Source organism: Panulirus ornatus, chromosome 65, assembly GCF_036320965.1.
Source record: "Panulirus ornatus isolate Po-2019 chromosome 65, ASM3632096v1, whole genome shotgun sequence".
Lineage (NCBI taxonomy): Eukaryota > Metazoa > Arthropoda > Malacostraca > Decapoda > Palinuridae > Panulirus > Panulirus ornatus.
Genome location: NC_092288.1, coordinates 4,663,574 through 4,684,054, shown reverse-complemented (window position 1 = coordinate 4,684,054; position 20,481 = coordinate 4,663,574). Strand labels below are relative to the sequence as shown.

The 20,481-nt window shown below is 39.7% G+C and overlaps 2 protein-coding genes across 3 annotated transcripts in view; one reads left to right on the top strand and one right to left on the bottom strand.

Moving 5' to 3' along the window:
- Positions 1 to 1,563: 1,563 nt before the first annotated feature.
- LOC139746530 (lathosterol oxidase-like) lies at positions 1,564 to 11,912 on the bottom strand. The gene is made up of 6 exons (XM_071657853.1): positions 11,566 to 11,912; positions 6,263 to 6,480; positions 5,589 to 5,837; positions 4,276 to 4,459; positions 3,242 to 3,414; positions 1,564 to 2,848 (listed from the first exon to the last, which is right to left on the bottom strand). The coding sequence occupies exons 1-6, from the start codon at positions 11,756 to 11,758 to the stop codon at positions 2,654 to 2,656; spliced, it is 1,212 nt and encodes a 403-aa protein (XP_071513954.1). The 5' UTR covers positions 11,759 to 11,912; the 3' UTR covers positions 1,564 to 2,653.
- HBS1 (translation elongation factor EF-1alpha (GTPase) HBS1) overlaps positions 4,741 to 20,481 on the top strand; it is a 41,643-nt gene continuing 25,902 nt past the window's right edge. Inside the window, exons 1-2 of one of the 2 annotated variants that reach the window (XM_071657851.1) lie at positions 4,741 to 4,800; positions 19,642 to 19,719. In XM_071657851.1, coding sequence (XP_071513952.1) covers positions 19,716 to 19,719 — 4 coding nt within the window. In that variant the 5' untranslated portion in view covers positions 4,741 to 4,800; positions 19,642 to 19,715. Of the gene's footprint in view, positions 4,801 to 18,188; positions 18,312 to 19,641; positions 19,720 to 20,481 lie in introns of those variants that run through there. The other variant, XM_071657850.1, reaches the window with a different exon arrangement.

Genomic DNA, 20,481 nt, shown 5'->3' with positions numbered 1-20,481 from the left:
TGGAGTGTAATGAATTTTTTTTTTTAGATGGTAATGTTTGTATGGAGACTAGAAAAAAGGTAGAAAAGCAAAACGTATGATTAATTTGGACGTTATTGTACGGTCGTCATGTAAGATTTATCTGTTTTAATGTTATTCATGGCCTCGGAGTCCGTTGCTTCTTTTTTTTTTATTGTACTTAATCGCCTTCTTCCGCATCAGCGAGGTAGCGCAAGGAAAGAGACGAGGAATGGCCCAACCCATCCACAAATGTATATACATAAACGCTCACACACGCACATATACATTTCACGGTATACATACACAGACATACATCTATACACATGTATATATTCATACTTGCTGCCTTCATCCATTTCTGTCGCCACCTTGCCACACATGAAATAGCATCCTCGCCCTCATCCCAGCGAGGTCGCGTTAGGAAAAGACAAAAGGGGCCACATTTACGCAGTCTCAACCTGTCATGTGTAATGCACCGAAATCACATCTCCCTTGCTCCGTTACTCCTTATAACTGTTAATACGTTCACCGTGTCCCTTGTCTATGATTAAGTGTGAAGCATATTATTTTTGTAGCATAAAAGGTAAGATCTATCCTGTACTCGACATTATCTGAAAAAATGTAACGTGGTCGCGTTTATATTACAGCTGTTGGGAAGTTGTCAGGCGATGTGGCGAACATTCTTTAACGTAGGTGCATTTCAGCTATACCATTGATAATAAGATGATTGGGGTCTGGTTGAGGAAGGTAGGTGATATTTTTCATTGCATAGACGTAGCAAAGGGTGTAGTGGGAGTCGGTCTGTCCTCATTTGCCAAGAATTCACTGATGTAGTTGGCATTCGCCAACTCCTAGAAGCGTGAAGCAAGCCAGAGGTATCTTGCCTTCTGTAACTTCTCATATATATATATATTTTTTTTTCTATAATGCGTTAGAGATGTATTCAAGTGAATTTGTTTTTTCATCTGGTTTAGAGATTTTATATGGTCTGCTAGAGACTTACCCAATATGAAAACTGCATCCCAGATGGAACAAATTGTTTTTCAGCAGTCTGCAATACTATTGTAGCTTCCGAATCTAATGTGTACAGTAGTTGATTTTGATATAAAAATTCATAAGATTTGCTGTCTGTATGATGTGTGCAAGAGTATTAAGTTCAACCAGTTATGTACCAAAAATATGAGGACTTAAAATTTGGAACCACTTTTCAACATCCTATTTCAATTGAGCGTGCTAGTAGTTTCAGTGTTTTGGGATAGCTTAAGGAAGGAAAGTTACACGAGGTTTACGTATATTCTGCTTCCTAGAGGTATTTCACCTAATTATATCTTGATTAACCAAACATTCTTTCATCTTCATAGTCCTTTAGTGATTAAAATATGAATCCCCGTGGTAATCAATTTGTGAAGAGCGATCCCCCTGTCAACATATGTTACCACCCCTGGGCTGCTTTTGTTTCTAGGGTTAAGTTTTTAAAGCACCACAGATTTGAGGCAAAACAGCAGGAACTCATAAAAGGTTGTACAGGCAGGCACAAATAGGATGATAAAATCAGAGCAGTGAAACAATGTAGAACATTATATTTTCCCATAATTCAATACGGTTCATTTTTTTCTGCATGGCAGTGAATAAGGAAAAATAAGCATATATAACAATCTTGAAAAAACTAATATTCACGATAAATATTATTGAAATTTTATTTTACTTCGGTGCCATTATAAGGCACTGAAATGGGAAAATCCCCTAGGTAAACTCTGCTAGTATGCTGATGAATACCCCTGAGGACTACTGTGATTATATATATATATATATATATATATATATATATATATATATATATATATATATATATATATATGTATATATATATATATATATATATATATGTGTGTGTGTGTGTGTGTGTGTGTGTATGTGTAACATTTAAATGTATCAACATTTACAGTCCAGTGTAACACTGGTTAAATATATAATAAAAATTCGCACAATACCACAATGTAAAATGAATCAATATTTTCAGTCTTTAACAACATATTCAAAGCAGTTCCATATATCTACCTTTTTCAAACACATTTAGTTTTCTTACATTTTCATTATTAATTGATTACATTCAAATACAGGGCTGTAGCCGTGTAATGCACCTTTAGATGCAAGAATAAAATTTAATGTAGGTTATATATGTTACTCATACACGAATGATGAAATTGGATTAATAGTATGAAAAAGTTTATATTTTTGTATACAGATGTTAGTTTTATGAAAACATGGTTGCACCAAAGCGTTACAAGGTTGTACCTCGTCACTTTAGAGCGTTATAACTTTGTGGAAGTATGAAATTACGACTTCCCAATGTATTATCACAACGTTCCCCTAACCACAACGTATTCGTAGTGCAATAGCTCGAGTTGGGAAGTGTAATCCGGTTGTGATCTTGACCACACTCAGTACAAACCTTTCCCTCCAGTCATAATCTAGGATTATGTTTGCACAGAGAGAACCATAGCAATGTTACAGTATCTGATTTTAACAAATAACTCTGAAAGAATCTAAGAATTGTGATGAGATCATTGGGTACACCTTTGCAGGACTGATTAAATTGTGGTCTAGCCTATCTTGTGGTTTAATCCTTGCCTGTGGCGTAACCTAAATTGGTTTAGCTCAGTTTGTGCTTTATCTCAAAAACTTGGTCGTCCCGTAGATTGCCTCGGTACGCCAGCTGGTTTTCAGACTCTCTCTCGTTCAGCTCGGCCTTAAGTTCATCCTTGGTGCACGAGGTCAGGTCTTTGCCCTTGCCATAGAAGATGTCCTCACGGTAAACTTTTCCCTTCTGCCGGTATGTGCCATGGATCTGCAGCAGCAAAAGATATGCAATAAATTACGTATCGTTATCAGCCACCATTATGGATGTTTAAACATTTTGGCTTGGAGGACTAGGGTGTGACACACTGCTACTTGATTGTTTGTCAAAGAACTCCTAAAATAATGAACTAAGGGGATTTTATGTTTCATAAGGAAATCCCATGGCAGCAAAAGTATAAGGAAACAGCTTTAAATTTAGCACGAGAAGGAGCTTATTACTTCATCTATCAAAGAGGTTCTCAGTGATTTGTTTGCAAGAAGATAGGTAATTTGAAATCCCTAAGTGAACTCTTGAATACATTTTGATGATGAGGTTCTTTGCTTGGGGAGGGGGGGGGGGGGAACGACAATAAAGAGGGTAAGGAGAATATGTCGAACAAACCTTGTCCCAGAGTGTACAGTTGAATCCGAAGTTCACATGGAAGTACTGGTGGTGGTTGTCATGGAATATACAATCTGGCTGCCACGGTTGCCACCACTGTGCCTTGAAGTTGATGCCCGAGTGATCGATGATACCATGGTAGTACAGGTACATCATAATAGTCACGAACACAGCTGTAGGAGGCACGATAGACATTAGACACCTGGAGAGGGGGCTGACGGGCAGGTCGCTAGATAAGTCTCTTACGAGGGAGACGGAGTGGTGGTTAGGTTCGTAATACCTGAGACTAGGTGTAGAGTGTTGTTTGTTATGTTAGCTTGTCTACCGTACGAAGAGATATACCTTACCAACGTGTATCCCTTCTGATCCACCAATGTTATCCAACAGATTTCGAGATTATTGAAATGTCTTACTACTGTTCTTATTTCTTCCTTTACGATGTTACATTTGCATATGTTTTTGTGTTGTTTGCTTAGTTTTCCTTGTAAACTACATAATTTTTGTCATTATCATTATTGTTATCTTTAGTTTTTTTGTTTTTTTTTTTTGCTTTGTCGCTGTCTCCCGCGTTTGCGAGGTAGCGCAAGGAAACAGACGAAAGAAATGGCCCAACCCACCCCCATACACATGCCTTGATTCAATCCACTGACAGCACGTCAACCCCGGTATACCACATCGCTCCAATTCACTCTATTCTTTGCCCTCCTTTCACCCTCCTGCATGTTCAGGCCCCGATCACACAAAATCTTTTTCACTCCATCTTTCCACCTCCAATTTGGTCTCCCTCTTCTCCTCGTTCCCTCCACCTCCGACACATATATCCTCTTGGTCAATCTTTCCTCACTCATTTTCTCCATGTGACCAAACTATCTTTAGTTTTAACATCCGATAATAAAATGGGTTTAAGCTTCGTCCTCTGACATACGTAGAATCTTACAGGTAATCTCATTCTTAGCTTAATATGCTTATGTGCGTATTACTTAATGTGTGTGTGTGTGTGTGTGTGTGTGTGTGTGTGTGTCTGTGTGACTTACTCCAGTGCACGGGGAAGACCACCATAGGACTGAGGAGTACGGCCTGCATGTGGAGAAACTCAATAGGGTGAATAGCGGTGACGCTGAAGGCGGTGGGCTGCTTGTACTTGTGGTGCAGCTTGTGGAAATGCTTGTAGAGGAAGGGCATGTGGTACACGCGGTGGTGCCAGTACGTCAGGTAGTCCTGCAAAAAAAAAGAACACCACTCTCAGCTATCACAGGAAGCAAAAGATTATAGATTTGAAAAATGTCTTTCGTTATTTCTGTTTTTGGTTTAGGTAAAGGATTTTCCAGTGAACTTCTGGTGGCCGATGAATACAGAGGATAGACTCCATTTCCATCTTAGGTAATTTAATATCAGATGGTGTAGGATTTGGCTAGACAGTTCTTAACATTAATGGAAGACAACAGTTTGCAGAAATCAAGCTGTGATGAGGATCAACCGGTTGGAGATACAGTGGCGCTAGGGAAGGTCAAGTGTTCATACAACAAGGTCGACTGAATAAGGATTAATCTATGCATCAGGTAGGTGAGGCCGATAATAATGACGAATGTTGCTTATTGTGTACTACAAAGTGTGGATTGATCTTAATACAAAATATTAAGATAATGCGAGCAACAACGGAGTACTGGGCCCTTTCGAGAATGTTTGTGGTAGATGTGATTAAGAAATAGTGTTGAAAGAGAAATGATACCAGACGACTCGAAGTATCTGTAAATGCGCAAATGTTTGTCAGTCGTTGACGTAAAAATTTGTTTGTCTTTTTAAATGCATCAGTGGTGTTACTTTCAACTATTGTTATTGGTAAATCATTCCATGTGGTAACAGCCCTGTTGAAGGAAAAAAATGATTGCCCCGTTCGAAGTAAAGTTTTTGCCCACAAGTCCATATATTCCTATGAGTGACAGTAGTTGACTTTACAATTTCTCTTGGTTTATTCTGGCGTTGTTTCTCCCAGTGTAACCATCTGATCAGTACTTGATCATCCTGTGCTGGTAAAGATAAGCCTGTCTTAACTTTAAGAGCAAATTCATATTCTGGTGCTGAACCCCCCCACACGTCAGTCTTCAAGGTCTTATATGACCCACCTTTACAGACGCCATAAGCCTCTGTGGCAAGAATCAGAGGACAGACATGACCTGAGTCTGAGTCGACCTTCCTGTTGGCAGAGATGCACAAGACACTTGAACTTAACGTATTACGCGTATATGTTTTTTTTTTTTTTTTTTTCAAGTGGCTTTACGTAAACCATTCTCTAACACGAGACCATATTTCTTAAAGGACGAGAGGTAAGACCTTACATAGTACCTACCTGCCAAATGAAGACAACTGGCCAGGAGGCCAAGTACCACAGCCAGCCATAATCGGACACGTCGTAGTAAATGGTGGAGGTGCCGCCGTTCATGAGGTAGCAGGATACGAGGCTGGACACTGTGGAGCCGAGTAGGAGCGAGAAGGACCCCAGCAGGATCTCGTGACGTTCCAGCTCCGGCGACATGAACTTGTTGGGTTGACACTTCCATTCGTGCGATCGGTCACGTTGCCTCACGTAGAAGTACCACTGGTGGGTGAGTTGCACAGGTCATTTGTGGCGGGAGTTGGCTGTTCCTGGGCTACGATTGTGCTAACCCTCGAGCAAGACATTATGGCCTATAAACCACGATGCTATTACCCTCGAGCACGACTCTGACTCTTAAGAGTTCAAGTCAAAGCCAGGCCGTTCAATATACCCTAGGGCCGTACCATCGTGCTTAAGGATCATACTGTCGTGCTCGAGGAGGAGTTACCAATCGCGAAGCTGTTCATTAGATACCAAGCAAGGAGAATATCTAGGCCAGTATATTCACAAAGAATCAAAATCTATATCGATTAACGAAAATTCTTTTTATATCGACATGTTATAACAGAGATTCGCTGCTCTTGGTTGTATGGTGAACATTGGACAACTGAACTGGTTAATATATTAAACACAGAGTAGACACTGACGTGAAGGAAACCGCCAATGCCTAAGTAGACGGCGTAGGAGATGGTAGTGGCTGCAAGCCAGTAATAACCCAACCCTTGGAGCTTGTAAGGGCCCAGGTCGATAGCAAGGAACCCTGACGAAGTGGTGCTGTTGAAGGCGACGTTGGTGTCTGGACCAGATGAACCCTCGTCATAATAGAAAGCTTTGAGGAAGTGGACGAGGATGTGCAGCCATTCTCCTGCAATAGAAAGAGACGCTGGTTACTGTACACCACCTGAAACATTAATAGCAAGTGTTGTCAATGGCACCAACATCAGACTTAGGCCTGTTTGCAGTTTTACCTAAACCCAGTTAAAGCCCTTTAGCTACACATCGGCCAATCCCAAAAGGATGCATGAATATCTTGGCTAACTAAAACAGGGCTCGATCCCGGGCCCGGAGATTAATGCTTAGAGGATGCACACTAAGAGAGGCCATAGATATGTCGAATATGTTGTATCCGGTGTATTCCCCGCAAGTGACCTTAGCTTTGTCGTAATCAGCCACTGTTGTTGGGTACAAACTGAAGCGCAAGCCTAGCTAGTAACCCAGTTCGGGAAAATACAACGGTATAGTGAATCAAACAGCATGTTTAATTTGTAATTCAGTCGACCTCCTTTGATCTCGTTGCTCTTGATTTTTGAGAAGAGTGTGAGGCTTCAGAAAAAATGTATCGTTTATTTTAAAGATGCCGCAGAGGATGAGAATCAACAGGGTAAGGTCACAGAGAACGTAGGGCCGTCAAGGTGTCGTAACAAGTGCTCCATGGAAGGCAACCCATTAAGGAGAGTTGAAGTTTGACTCTAAGGACTCCTCGTGTCACTTGTATACATAAAGCCCAACAATATACTGACTTATGATTGAGGGTATAACCGTTTGGAAGATAGAAAGTAACACTTCGTAATAGTCCAGTGTAATATTTCTCACAAGCAATGATGTTGGCAATAAAATCAAGTAAATATATACTTCCAAAAGTATATTCGCATATATATAGAAAATCATTCATATGAACCGAAAAAAAAGGGGAATGATGGGAGGTGGCATAAGGCATTATAGCATACCATAGGCCAGGTAGAATTATGACATTATATATACATTTTATATATATATATATATATATATATATATATATATATATATATATATATATATATATATCATAGATAAGTAATATCATATCAGGCATGATTATAGCTTGGTAAACCAGCACCACCCTGTCGTCGTACAAGTTGTTTGATAACATACTGGACACGCCTTACCAGTTGCATGATTGATTAATCAGCCGTAATATTATAATATGAATTAAAGTTAACTTTATAATATGGAAAATGATTACTTTCACTCGCTTCATACAATAAGCATGAGTCACCTGACAGCTATGAAAAAAAACTGTACAAAGCCCTTTGAAGGTGGTAGCATTTTGTTAGAGTTCACAGATTACAAAACCATGCTTGAGATCAGTATTAGTTTTATCTTTGCGTTCTAATTCCAAAAATATTCTTTTAGAATTAATCTTTTTAGAAATATCTTAAATCTTGCTGAAGCATTAACTGCTACTTCAGTAAGTAACTGGATCCAAGTTCACAAATATCACCAAACTCACTCATACGCTTACTTCACAATATAAACTTTTTGTTGTACGGATTGTTAGAGACGATAATTATAAATCTTGTTTGTAGGCTGAAACACGGAAGACATATAAATGTCCTGTTCTTTACGTTACAGAGCTTACATATACGGTGAATATGTGAAGGCAGGAGAAGGTGTGTTACGGGAATAACATTCTCTCTGCGATAAGGTTTGTCCCCCTTAGCCTTGGATTTCCATATGGCTGCTGTAGCTTTGTTGTATAACGAGGGATGTCCAAGAGTGACTCACGACCATTGTCCGGTGCTCAAGGCCCTGCCCGACGACAGTCTGCTTGGCCCCAGACATGATCAGTCTGCCATGTCAGCGGTCTTCATCAGTGATAAATCACTGGATGATAAACTCAGCTTCGTCCACCCTCAAAAGCGCTCCACAAGTGAAATTATGATTAGAAGTATCACACGTAAAACGAAGTGAAATGAACTTTTGCAGTGGTGCTTATAAAAAAAAGATAAAGTAACATATCTAGAAAGCATTATTCAATAAACAATATACACCTAAGGGAACTTAGTTTTCAAGTTAACGTTAAAACTTACGCGAGAGAACACCGCGCCATATTGATGGAAGAATGGCATACGCAGAGAGCGTTTACGGACTTAAAACTACCTTAAATACCTAAAAAGTGTTCTTGTTTTTCTTTTAAAGTTGTTTTCAGTGGTGGTTATAACTCGTTCATAGTCTTAATGACCTTACAAGTCGAAAAGCTTAAAGCCTAAGTAGCGAAACAACAAATGAGATTGTCGTGATTACCTCATTCAGTAGCCTGCGTCATCTCGGCTACCATGAAAAAAATACCGAAAAAAATTATCATATATATATATCAGCTGCACTGTGCGAAAACCTCGAGAAATTTTGACCGTCGGTTGAGACCGAGCGAGAGATGCATTACCTGAGGCCTCCCACGTACTCCCCCACTTCCAGGGACCCACCCACATACCCTCCAGTCTGGTGTTCCGGTTTCTTGGGCCGCATAGTCCGTTACTCATCTTTAATTTTGGAAGAAGTCTATAACAGCAGTCTGGTCACAAGTGTGAGCAGCAGAATCACACTAGGTAGTGGAACAACCAGTGTTGGCACTATTTTTTTCTGTTAAACGTTTAAAACCCAACAGTGGCAATAATTAACGGTCACATTCTTAAATTCCAGTAATGAGCAGACCTTTAATACCTAATACTGAATTTGACGTCAGACCTTTAATTCTAAGGACTTATTAGTGGTAACACGGGTAGATTATTTGGTTCTAAGTGTACTTAGAGGTCAGAAACAATATTTAGCACTAATAACATTTAAAGATAAGATTCCTTTTGATTAGTGCTAGCAACGTTTGTGGTTCAGATCCCTCACATCCTGTGGATATATTCAGAGATCACCATCCCTAACTCCCAAGAGTGGCAACATTTTAAAAGGTCAAATCCTTAGCATCCATTGTCGGATGAATCGTTATGATGGATTCAGTATCACTGACACTGTGATCCCCAACCATGCAGAACGCGTTGTAGGGAAGATGTAATGAGTCTTTTAACAAAAATATAAATTTAATGTATGGAGTAGATGGGTGGTAAGGCAAGGCGAGTCGCCACACAATGCAATTCCTGAGCCGGGAGATGTCGGGGGTTCCCATTGTGGCGGTGACGTCCGCTACCCCGAGGCAGACGTGATGTCTCTCTGATATTACCCGTTTCGGGGAAGATCTTGGTGTAACAGTGGCCGTGGCAGGGGGGGGGGGGATGAAGCCCCAGCCCCCACTTTAAAAAGCAGGGGAGCTCAGCTCCCCATTTTGTTTAAGATTTACTTGTATAGAACTGAAGTACGCTGCAGAGCTGCCTTCAGATCACTGGCTTTTGATCCAGTGACTCCCCCCCTCCAGACACACACACATACTTTTTAGAAGCTGCCGCCGTCTCTGTTAAATACTTATATATATATATATATATATATATATATATATATATATATATATATATATATATATATATATATATATATATATATATATATTCAAGGAATAGTGAATTGGAATGATGTGGTAAACCGGGGTCGACGAAGATTGAACCAGGACATGTGAAGCGTCTGGGGTAAACCATGGAAAGTTTTGTGGGGCTTGGATGTGGAAAGGGAGCTGTGGTTTCGGTGCATTACACATGACAGCTAGAGATTGAGTGTGAACGAATGTGGCCTTTGTTGTCTTTTCCTGGCGCTACCTCGCGCGCGCGTGGGGAGGGGGGTGCCATTTCATGTGTGGCGGAGTGGCGACGGGAATGGATAAAGGCAGCATGTGTGAATAAGTACATGTGTATATACGTATATGTCTGTGTATGTATATGTATGTATACGTTGAATGTATAGGTATGTATATGTGCGTGTGTGGGCGTTTATGTATATACATGTGTATGTGGATGGGTTGGGCCATTCTTTCGTGTTTCCTTGCGCTACCTCGCTAAGGCGGGAGACAGCGACAAAGTATAATAAAAATGAAAATAATAATATATATATTCGAATCCTGGTCGTTGCAACCGGTACACAGTCCACCCTGCTGTTCCTTCTCTCCCAGGGGCTGGTCGAAAAAATGAGCACCTAGCATAGACTAGGGTGTGTGTGTGTGAACCGGCAATAGGAGTGGAAAACTCTCTCCTCGTAATGTACTAATAGTAATGACACCATTCCTTTGGCAACTTAAAGACAGGTGTCAGAGTTCGAGTTGTTCATGAACTCAGAGTGACACCCGCAACCTATATCCCTAATACGTGTCTTGCTTCAGGAACGCCAAGCGCAGTCCTGTTCCTCCTATTCCTCGACGCCTCGCCTGACACGTATAAATCTTATTTCTACTTAAAAGGCATTGCCTAATTTCCTCCATAACAAGCGGAATATTCTTCTACTGTCTCTCCTCGTGCTTGACTCGCATCCTATAGGTCATCCTGGGTTTCTAACCTCCTTAAACCTGTTTGGGTGTACCTATTTTTTTTTTATTTACGTTTTTGTTGTCCTGTTACTTAGCAAGAAAACGAAGTGATCATTTAATTTTAAGGATGGCTAAAACGATTAGCTTATTTCTAATGATGTGTGAACTGCTGGAAAGATTTGTGGAGGAGAGAGGTGGTCGGATTTCTGGGAATAAATTCTGTACTAAAAACTGATGGAAAAATATATAGTCCAGGCAGAATAACAAAGGTGAAGCCCAACACGTTTGGGCCCCCCGCCTGACACAGCCACGTCAGAACATTTGGCAAGGACGTAAAATACATCACAAAGTCTTTTAAATCCATCCTTGAGTGTAAATTTCACCGACAAAGACCAGCGGAAATTTAGGGTATATCTCAAATTACATTGCATGAGTAGTGGAAAAAAGAAGTCGGGAGATTCATATTCCCGGCAACCTATGAAAAAAAAATTGGGGGTACGTAAATTATCATCCTTTTCATTGAAAAAAGTGAAAAGGGTACCTAGATAAATAAGCAATAATATCTAGATTTTAGTAAAAGCTGTTGGTCTGAAGTATTGTTACATTATCCAAAAATTCCTCACAACAGCAGAGATGAACTCTCCTGACAGACTTAGCTCACACTCTCAAATACAGGATGTTCCGCTCTGCTGCTCCAGCAGTGATATGCTTAAAGAAACACATAGATGTTCCTACCTCTGATGGTGGATCCCAGGATAAACACGGCTACACTTGCAATGAAGGATCCTAAGAAGTTGGGTAATGTGTTCCAATACTTTTCTAAAGTTTTGCTGTATTTTTCTGCCCACGTTACCGCCATCGGGTCGGATGGAGTGCTGGAAACTCTACTGGATGCTTCTTCCATGGTAGATTTGTTGGTGTCATTCATTTTCGATATAGTTCAGCACTGCTTAAACAATAATATACTATATGCCTAGAAAGAGCATCACAATTTTTAACAGAAAGAAGTCTGGGCGTGAACCAAGAGACCCTCCGTGTCGGACCCTTCCCGGAGAACGGCAGGGTGAAGAGTGACCCTCCTCACGTCAACACTGGCCTACCGGCACGCAGTCTTACACAATCGTCCGACCCGCAGTTATCTGTCGTACGAAGCAACTTCATGTATTTCGTTTTAGTTATAGCTTTTCACAAATCTTGCGGTGGTGTTTAAGACATCACTTACTCCACATTTCATGAAAAGGTGTTTCAGTGAAATTTATGCTTTTCTCAGTATAAAGGTATTTGTTGATGCGTCTCTTGGATAGGTAAAAGCCTTTGTCCTGAGCCTTTTATATGTGCTACCAATTTAGAATATTAAAAATCCTCACCTCATCAAGGGAGGAGGATGTATTGTATATATCTCCAAAAGGAGACAGACTCATTAAAGACAAGGGCCCCTAACAGGCTAAGGTCTGGCGGATCTTTGAACTTCGATAGGCTGCAATTCAAAGCACCGATCTACCCACTTAGATTCACAAATCTTTACCACTTTCAGGTATTTGCTCCGCCACTCCTGGTAAACTTGTGACTATCATCTTTACCTGAAAAGCTTTCTGCTTTAAGTGGACCAGTCAGTGACAGGTTAATATATATAGCAGAATGAAATTTGTTAATCATTCAGAGGTTAATATAAATAGCAGAATGAAATTTGTTAATCTGTCTTCTGAATGGAACGGAATATTGACGTGTTCTGCACACGCAGTGTTGCGTAAAATCTAGATATGTAGATTTCAAATTTCTCATAAGTTTTCATTATATGGTAATTCATTGATCTGAATAGATTTAAAGAACTATGTTGACATCCAAGTAAACATGACGTCCGAGAGAGGGTGTGAGGCTGTGGATTCGGCGCATGTAAGGCAAAGAAAGCATGAACTCGCGACCTGGGCCTGGGAAGGTGGGAGAGAGACAAAACAGTGTTGGCTTACTCTCCGCCATTACTATCCCGTTCTACTATTGCCAGGTGCCACCCACTGATGCTTGATGGGGAAGAAAAGAACCGTCTAACAAGATGGCAAGAAACTAAGAGAAAATATTAAATAGAACAAATTGTATGAAGAAAGAGTTAAAGCGGATGGCATCAAGAAGATCAAAGCACTGTAATATATCGGGTCGCACAAGAAGTGCTTGATAAGTGTTAGATAAGAGCATGCAGGAGATTGAAGACTTCTCTCTTAGGGATTAATTGTAATCAATGAAAGGAGTGAGACTGGTCATTGACCCCAGCATGACGTGACCAGAAGGAACTCCGAGAGAAAGACGAGTGATGCAGGTAGGGGAGGCTCAGCTGGCCCGCCACAAACACCAAAAAGCATGCTGGGTATGCTGGCCCTAAGCTGAACCTGAAATTTTTAAGTCTTCTCGGAGGGTCAGCATTATCACCAACTGCGTGTGTAGCTCAGGTGGAGGGAGGATGGATAAGAAGTTAATAGGAAGAGAGTGTGTGGGCGGAACAAAAGGAGGAAGAAAGAATTAGAATGAGAGAAAATAAGGAGACCTAGAGAAAGGAAGAAGAATTATCCTTGTGTTGTCACATTTCAACTCTATCTTCCTTACATCACTTGGATGTTGGACTCTGATAAGGACAGATAAACAGACTCAACATGTAGAGAGGATACGTCTCCTTAATCTGAGGCTTTCATAATGTGTGTGGCGTACATTAGTTATGTAGGAAACAAAATGGATTCGCATGGCGTGTACCGAACCCTTAGGACAGGAAGTTTTATGCGGTACTTTTCTTCTGGTGTAAATAAATATTCTTTTGCTCTGGAAGGATGTAAATGGAAGTAGAAGAGAAGTGATGGTGGATAAAGAGATGAGTTTACTGGGACAACAGCTAGAGAAGTTAGGAGAAAGAGAAACAGATATATGGAAAGGTTGACGTTAGAAGGGAGGAAACAAGAACAGCAAATCTCTTAAAGAGATGGAGTAATAGATGGACTGATGAGCGAGACGGTGAAGAGTAGTGGTCAAACAGCAATGGAATAAATCTGGAAAGTGTGTATGGCTGTATTATGAAGAGGCCAGGTGCCACTTAATATTAAGTAGGCCCCAGCAGGACCCATTCAGAAGCATGTAAACTTCATGGAACATACCTGCTTTCAACAGGCACGTCTGTTTATGATTACCTTATTTGCATGGTACGAATCAAGTTAAGGTGCAAAAGATTAAGAAGTATGAAGCAGGCTCGTAACTGGGGGAATACACATTCCACTCTGGGTAATTTCAAACACTAAATTTTTGTGAATCTGAGAGTAGTAATTGATGTCAAGATAGATAGACCTTTTACACCCACAAATATTTTGGCACAACGTAACGCGGGAAATGAAGATAGTAAATATCTAACAGGAAAGTAATCTCCAGAATTATTATACAACATATGATATTATCAGTTTTATACAGAGGCGTAGCGTGAGTGATGTAAGGCGGCTTATATGCTCGAATTATCTGCGGGGGAACTGTTTCATTTAATGTAGAATTAATTTGTTTATGTGTTTGTTTTACCTCTTGAGCACGATGTTACGGCCCTTAACCATGAGGGTATGACCGTTGAGTACGACGGTCTTAGCTATGGTCATGTGACCTTATGTCGCTCTCAAGGTCAAATGCCAGACCGTCACACCCCATGGGTTGCATTGCCGTGCTCAAAGGTCGTATGATCGTGCATTTATGTTGCATCATCGTGCTCATGCTACAGGTTCATAACATTTTCTGTTCTTAATTCTACACAGTTATTCTCCCCTGTTCTCAATAGTGAATTAGTTAAAAAAAAAAATCTATCACACGTTTCGTTAACTCGGCCTTGTACCAACATATCACAGAAAACACAAGCAATATTAACCTTATTTGATATTCTGTTGAGATATACCAGTAAGTTATTTAAAACAAATCATTTTGATTATAATTTTCCCAAGAGTTAGGCACACTAATAGTATTCACGTCAAATTAAGCTATATATTGGAAAATAGAAACCGAATTTTGTTTGTTAATAAAAGTTCGTTCTGGGGTGTGCCATAACTATTTCGCATGATGCTATTACTGGCACAATTTTGACATATTCTCTCAAGATGTCATTACTGGCTCATGTCAAGCATGTAGTCTCAGAGTGCCATTACTGGCAAATGTCGACAGGTGTGTAATTGTGTTACGGACGCTTGTAGATAAATGTATGGATTGTGTAAGTTGTATTCGATCTGATAGCATAGCCTATTTTATTGGCTTCCCCCCCCCCCAAAAAAAAAAAAAAATATATATATATATATATATATATATATATATATATATATATATATATATATATATATATATATATATTGAGCATGAGTACTGTAATCATGTAATGTATCACTGTCCATGCGATAAAAAAAAAATCTGACCTCTAAAAATTGATTGTCGTGACCTCAAGGAATTTATGTAAAACATTTTATTGATAATGCGACGTATCCTGTTTATTCGAGGATACACTTATCTCCCTTGGTGACCGCTAATCAGCGCCCAGCATCGAGATATGTTATCCTCTTACACTTCTCATGCCCTCACATTTTCCACAAGCCAGGGAAGGTGGTCTCATAAGTTACCTCACTTTCACGAATATCTCTCATAAGTTATCTTACTTCCAAACAAGTCAACTCCAATACTTGTATCAAAACTTAGCTCTCACGCTGAGATTCTGTCGCACAGTTCATGTCACGCTGTAACGCGCCATTTCTCATACTGCACCAATACTTCATATCGCGACTAGACAACAAGCTCCATTCACAGTAACATCAACGGACACCAGAAATTTGTTGGTTAGCGGCAGAAGGTAGGGCAGCCCGACCCTGAAGGATCAATTACAGCGCCCTTCATATTGAGAGGCCCCTAAGCAGGTCCACTGAAAGGAAGGGGATATCACAGCAAAATCCTCGGGGCTTGGGCCCTTGGGGGTATCCAGAAGGTTGATGAAATTTCTAAATATCGGTAACATATTGCTTTTTGACCGTGACTGGAGCCTTCAACATAAAAAGAAAAAAGCTAACCCCTTGCCCCTTAGTAATGTGAAAAAAGTGTCTTTTCTCTGGTTTATTCGTAGATTTCTTCGCTTGCTTTAATTTTCAAGATTGCTTTCAGATGTCACCCATTACAAGCAATTTTGTCATTGTTCGGAAGCATTCTGTGTCATTGAGAAGCTTCGAACACAGCTATTCATTAATTTCAAGAACATATTGGTCTTTAGTTGTGTTGAACTTTGTTTTAGATATCACACTTCAAGAATTTATAATAAGAGTATAGTATTCTAATTTCTATAACAACAGTACAGTAACTGAGTGACTCAGAAACGTTCTGAAAAGATAAAAATCCTGTTATCATTGACGGATTTTTAGATGTTTCCTGTCGTTTCAACTGGCATGCTGAGTTATCTTGAGAAAAATTCTTGATTTTACACTCAAGTTGCGTTCTGTATCAGGACAAAAAAAAAATGCTTATGGATGGCATTATGAAATTTGTCTTTTATACTTAATCTTTAGGATCATATCTTTTACTCACACCTTATGTCCTCAAGGCAGTCAGTCATGGCTTGGCACCACCTTCCTACTTCCTAGCCAGTATCCACTAAGACATCATTTACCCGCTAAGACTTAAAGCTCAGCTGTCGTGCCCTTATACTCCATCTTTCATACTCTCACAAGTCACTTTTTAGACTCGTAAGACATTTTCTCTCCACATAAGACAGCTCTTACACTTTTATATTCAAGCGTAATCGGAGGCAAGCAAGCAGTCTTATTTCCAAACAAGCTTACATCATATACCCCCTAAAGCCAGACCTTACAAACCATAACACCATCTCTTACTCTTCCATGCCACTGCGTGTATTCCCTCACAGGGAATGTGGCCTTGGGCCTAACTTATCAAATGGTTAAACAAGATGTACAAGATGGCGAGACAGGTGCGTCAGGTGAGGTGGTTATCGCGGCCGGCACTGCGAACATAAGGGTCAAACACTCCTCCATCGCCAGCGTTACGTCACTTGTAAATTCTGTCCCTTGAGCACGATCATCTGACACTTAGGCATGACGGTAAAACCCGTCAACATGTCCGATAAGACCCTTCAGTACGACGGTGCGACTCTTAGATATGATGGCATAGCCATAGCCAGGCCACTTACATATCTTTCACATGTTCTAATGCTATAATTGTCCGCCGGTCGGGTTAGGGTTAGTTTAGGGTTGGCGATGAGGGGAGGAAGGGAAGGGGAAGGGGTTTGAGACGAAGTCCCCATTCTGGTTATAATGAGAAGTCGAAATTAGAAATTGCTTGGTCTCGCGGTCCTCCTGCAGGAGGAAGGACGCGTTGTCAAAGTCCAGTGGTTGTGTTGCTGTAGAGAGTGGGTGTAACTGACGTCCAGCAATTGTGCTTCCGAGGGAAGGTGACGTGCTCTGCAGGAGAGAGGAGGCGTGGAGACAAGCCACTTTAGAAATGACCGTTTGATACCGCCTTTTTTTCGTAGAACGTGTAAGCTGTAGCATTCTCTTCCTAATTTCGTCTTTCCTTCTTCATGTAACTTTTTCCCCTTTAAGGATAGTCAGTAAACAACAGAATCGTGATTAATTTCAACATTATTAGCTTTTGCAAGGACCGGAAATAGCCTTTGAAAGGCAAACATTTTCGCTCGAGTGATGTCGGTCACTATGGAAAAAATGATACGGTATGATGTGACACAATAGCGTATGTTAACAATGATGCACTTATTCAGTATTCAAATTCAAAATGTGTTTGGCTGATGACAATAAATAAATTCGAATCCGGATTTTATCGAAATGCCTGTGTTATTCTTTTAAGTACGTGAAGCTTTGTACCCTAGGGATGTGGTTCCTACGTAGTCACCAACGGCTGATACATGGAGGCTAAATGGAAATAATTTATGATAGAAATAAATTTTGCATACCCTTACTTCCTTTATTCTCAGTGTACTTGCCATGTGGTAGTATATTTGTCATATATCAATTTTTTATTGATAATTGAAAAGAAACCCTAATAACCTAAATGACCAGTTACAAAACAGAAATAATATAACGTTATCGGTGACTAGACCTTGCTATTATAGTTGAATCCTATGGGAATTTGTGCTGCCATCTTTATTTTGCTTCTCTGTGTCAGACTCCGTATAGGAAATAGAACTTTGTCTTCGTCTTCATATCATTCCCACTTACATGAAATTCTTTAATATCTGGATGTTTATTTGATATACTACATTTTCCTTTATTAAGATCATTTCTATTAGTACATGAAAATTTGACTTTCATCATAATGCAAAAAGGTTTTTATCGACATTTGTGCAGATGATGGTGAGACAACAACATGGTCTGTGGCAGGCTTCGTCCGTGTTCACTGCAGCAACACATTTTGACACTTAAGCAATATGTCGCGGCATAGAGATGTTAGGAAATTAGATTACGATGAAGGTGGGTAATTATGCTTTGCAATTAAGACTACAATCAATTTATTAACCAGCAATCAAGGATTTCGTCCTTAGCCAACCACAGTATAACTTAGGAATAAATGTACATTGACAGGTCCGCTAATGGATTAATAGCAATGTAAATACACGTGGTAGGGATGGTGATGGACGATTAAGACATACTCAGCCACCTGGAGTTCATATCTGTATAAGTCTTACCAAGCTATCGTGTGCTGTGCATGGATACCAGACTGGAAGGTTTGGCATGATAGATCATGCAACTCTGGGTCCATAGGTAGTTAGATGTGGTCGTATTGTTAACCCATCACACTACGGCAGTTTTGTGATCAACTGTACAATGTGGGTGGAATAGTCTCAAGTATCTCCCCCAAAAAAATAAAGATTCCAAAAATTTAGTACGATTTCATAGAATGTAGATTTCTTAATTTTATATGAATTCCTACTGAGACAACATTTGTTTGTGCTACATTTATCCTTGAAGCTGCTTCACTGCCAGGCATCTCAGGTGGTCCAGTAATTTTGTCTTGCATGTGTTTTGAGATCTGTGGAAAATTTGGAAGTGCTCTTGTTGGAGACGTGTTTTCAATGGGTTTTCATTACTATTGTCTTTTATTTCATTTATCAGAGCTTCACAAATTATTACATAACATGATGCAAATCTTATGCACTCCTACAAGACATCTTCAGTTAGATTGACAAGCATATGGATAGTACTATATTTTACCTGGAGGCAGAGACGGCTCATTCAAGAATGATTAGGTTATATGCCCCAGCTGCATTGAACAGAATAGAAAATCCTCAGATGTCTGTGTCGCAGCCACAGTGAATGGGTTGATGTGTACCACCAGGTTCACTCTTGTGGTTTCAGTTCATTAGCAGAAACAGCAGCCTATTTTGTTTGGGTAAATATGTTGTTTAGGTACAACAGACATAACGTAGGAATTTGAAAGAAAAGCTTGTCTGTAGACTCCATAATGAAATTGTACTTAAATGCTGTATCTTTTTCGGTTATGGAATTTAAAAGTTATGAATTGATTGGACAATGAATAAACACCTTAAGCAGGCATATAGATTTTCTGACAGTTCAAAGAATTTTTGTGTTCAATTAAGGAAAAGACAATCTCTCACTTACGAAGAATAAAGAAAGCATAATGAAAATAAGTTTAGAAAAATTGCTACAGCAAGAAATCTTAATCACATATAAATCAGTTCTCTTCTTTATTAATCCCCATTATGGAATTCCAAAATGCAATGTATTATAGTAGGGTATTGATTTTTGCTTTATTTGTAAATTTGGTATTTTGAATTGACAGAATATGATGAGGCATATGATGACGATGTTTATGGCCACTCAGTCGATGACAGTGACTATGGAGTGTCTCCTGGAATGGGTAAGAACAGCTTAAATACTTTTTCCTTTGAAGGAATTCTACAGTTTTTTTTCCTTTTCATCTGTGGTTGTAGTTTATTTTAAAATGCCATTGTTACCATGCTGAAAATTTTAACAATTAAGCCAAGTGCAGTTTGCCAATAGTTGATTAAATGGTGTTTTGATTAAGATTCCTGGAAAAAGCCTGATTTTGGCTATTTCTTATGACAGAACCAGTCTTAGAAAGATGGAGAATTTTTAGAGGAACTGAGGTCCCACCTAGTCAAATCCACAATCATATGTTGATCACTTGTGCATCCTCCATAGCACTGAAATCAGCAACCTTTCTTTGGTGTAGGCTTAAATCTCTTCGGATTCAGAGATTATGGTGTCAGTTCTAATTGCATACCGTAATGCATATTGCATACCACAGTTTAATGTGAAATGTTCAGACCTTCGCCTTGGCTCACCAGAAAGGTCAGTACCCATAGAAAAAAATCATGGTAACACTGATTGATCCCATAGAATTTGGACTGGAGGTCAACATGTGCAAATGACAATCTTAAGATGTCATGCTTCAAGATTTTTAACCTTACCTCATTCTGTTTAGAATGGGACAAATGCTTGGTACCTCAGGTACATCATATATTGATCATTCGAACTTTGATTGAGCTTGGATTGGAGATCAACATGTGCAGATGACAATTTTAAGATGTTATCTTTCAAGGTTTTTACCAATACCTCATTGTGTTTATTTCTAGAATGGAACAAATGCTAAACACCT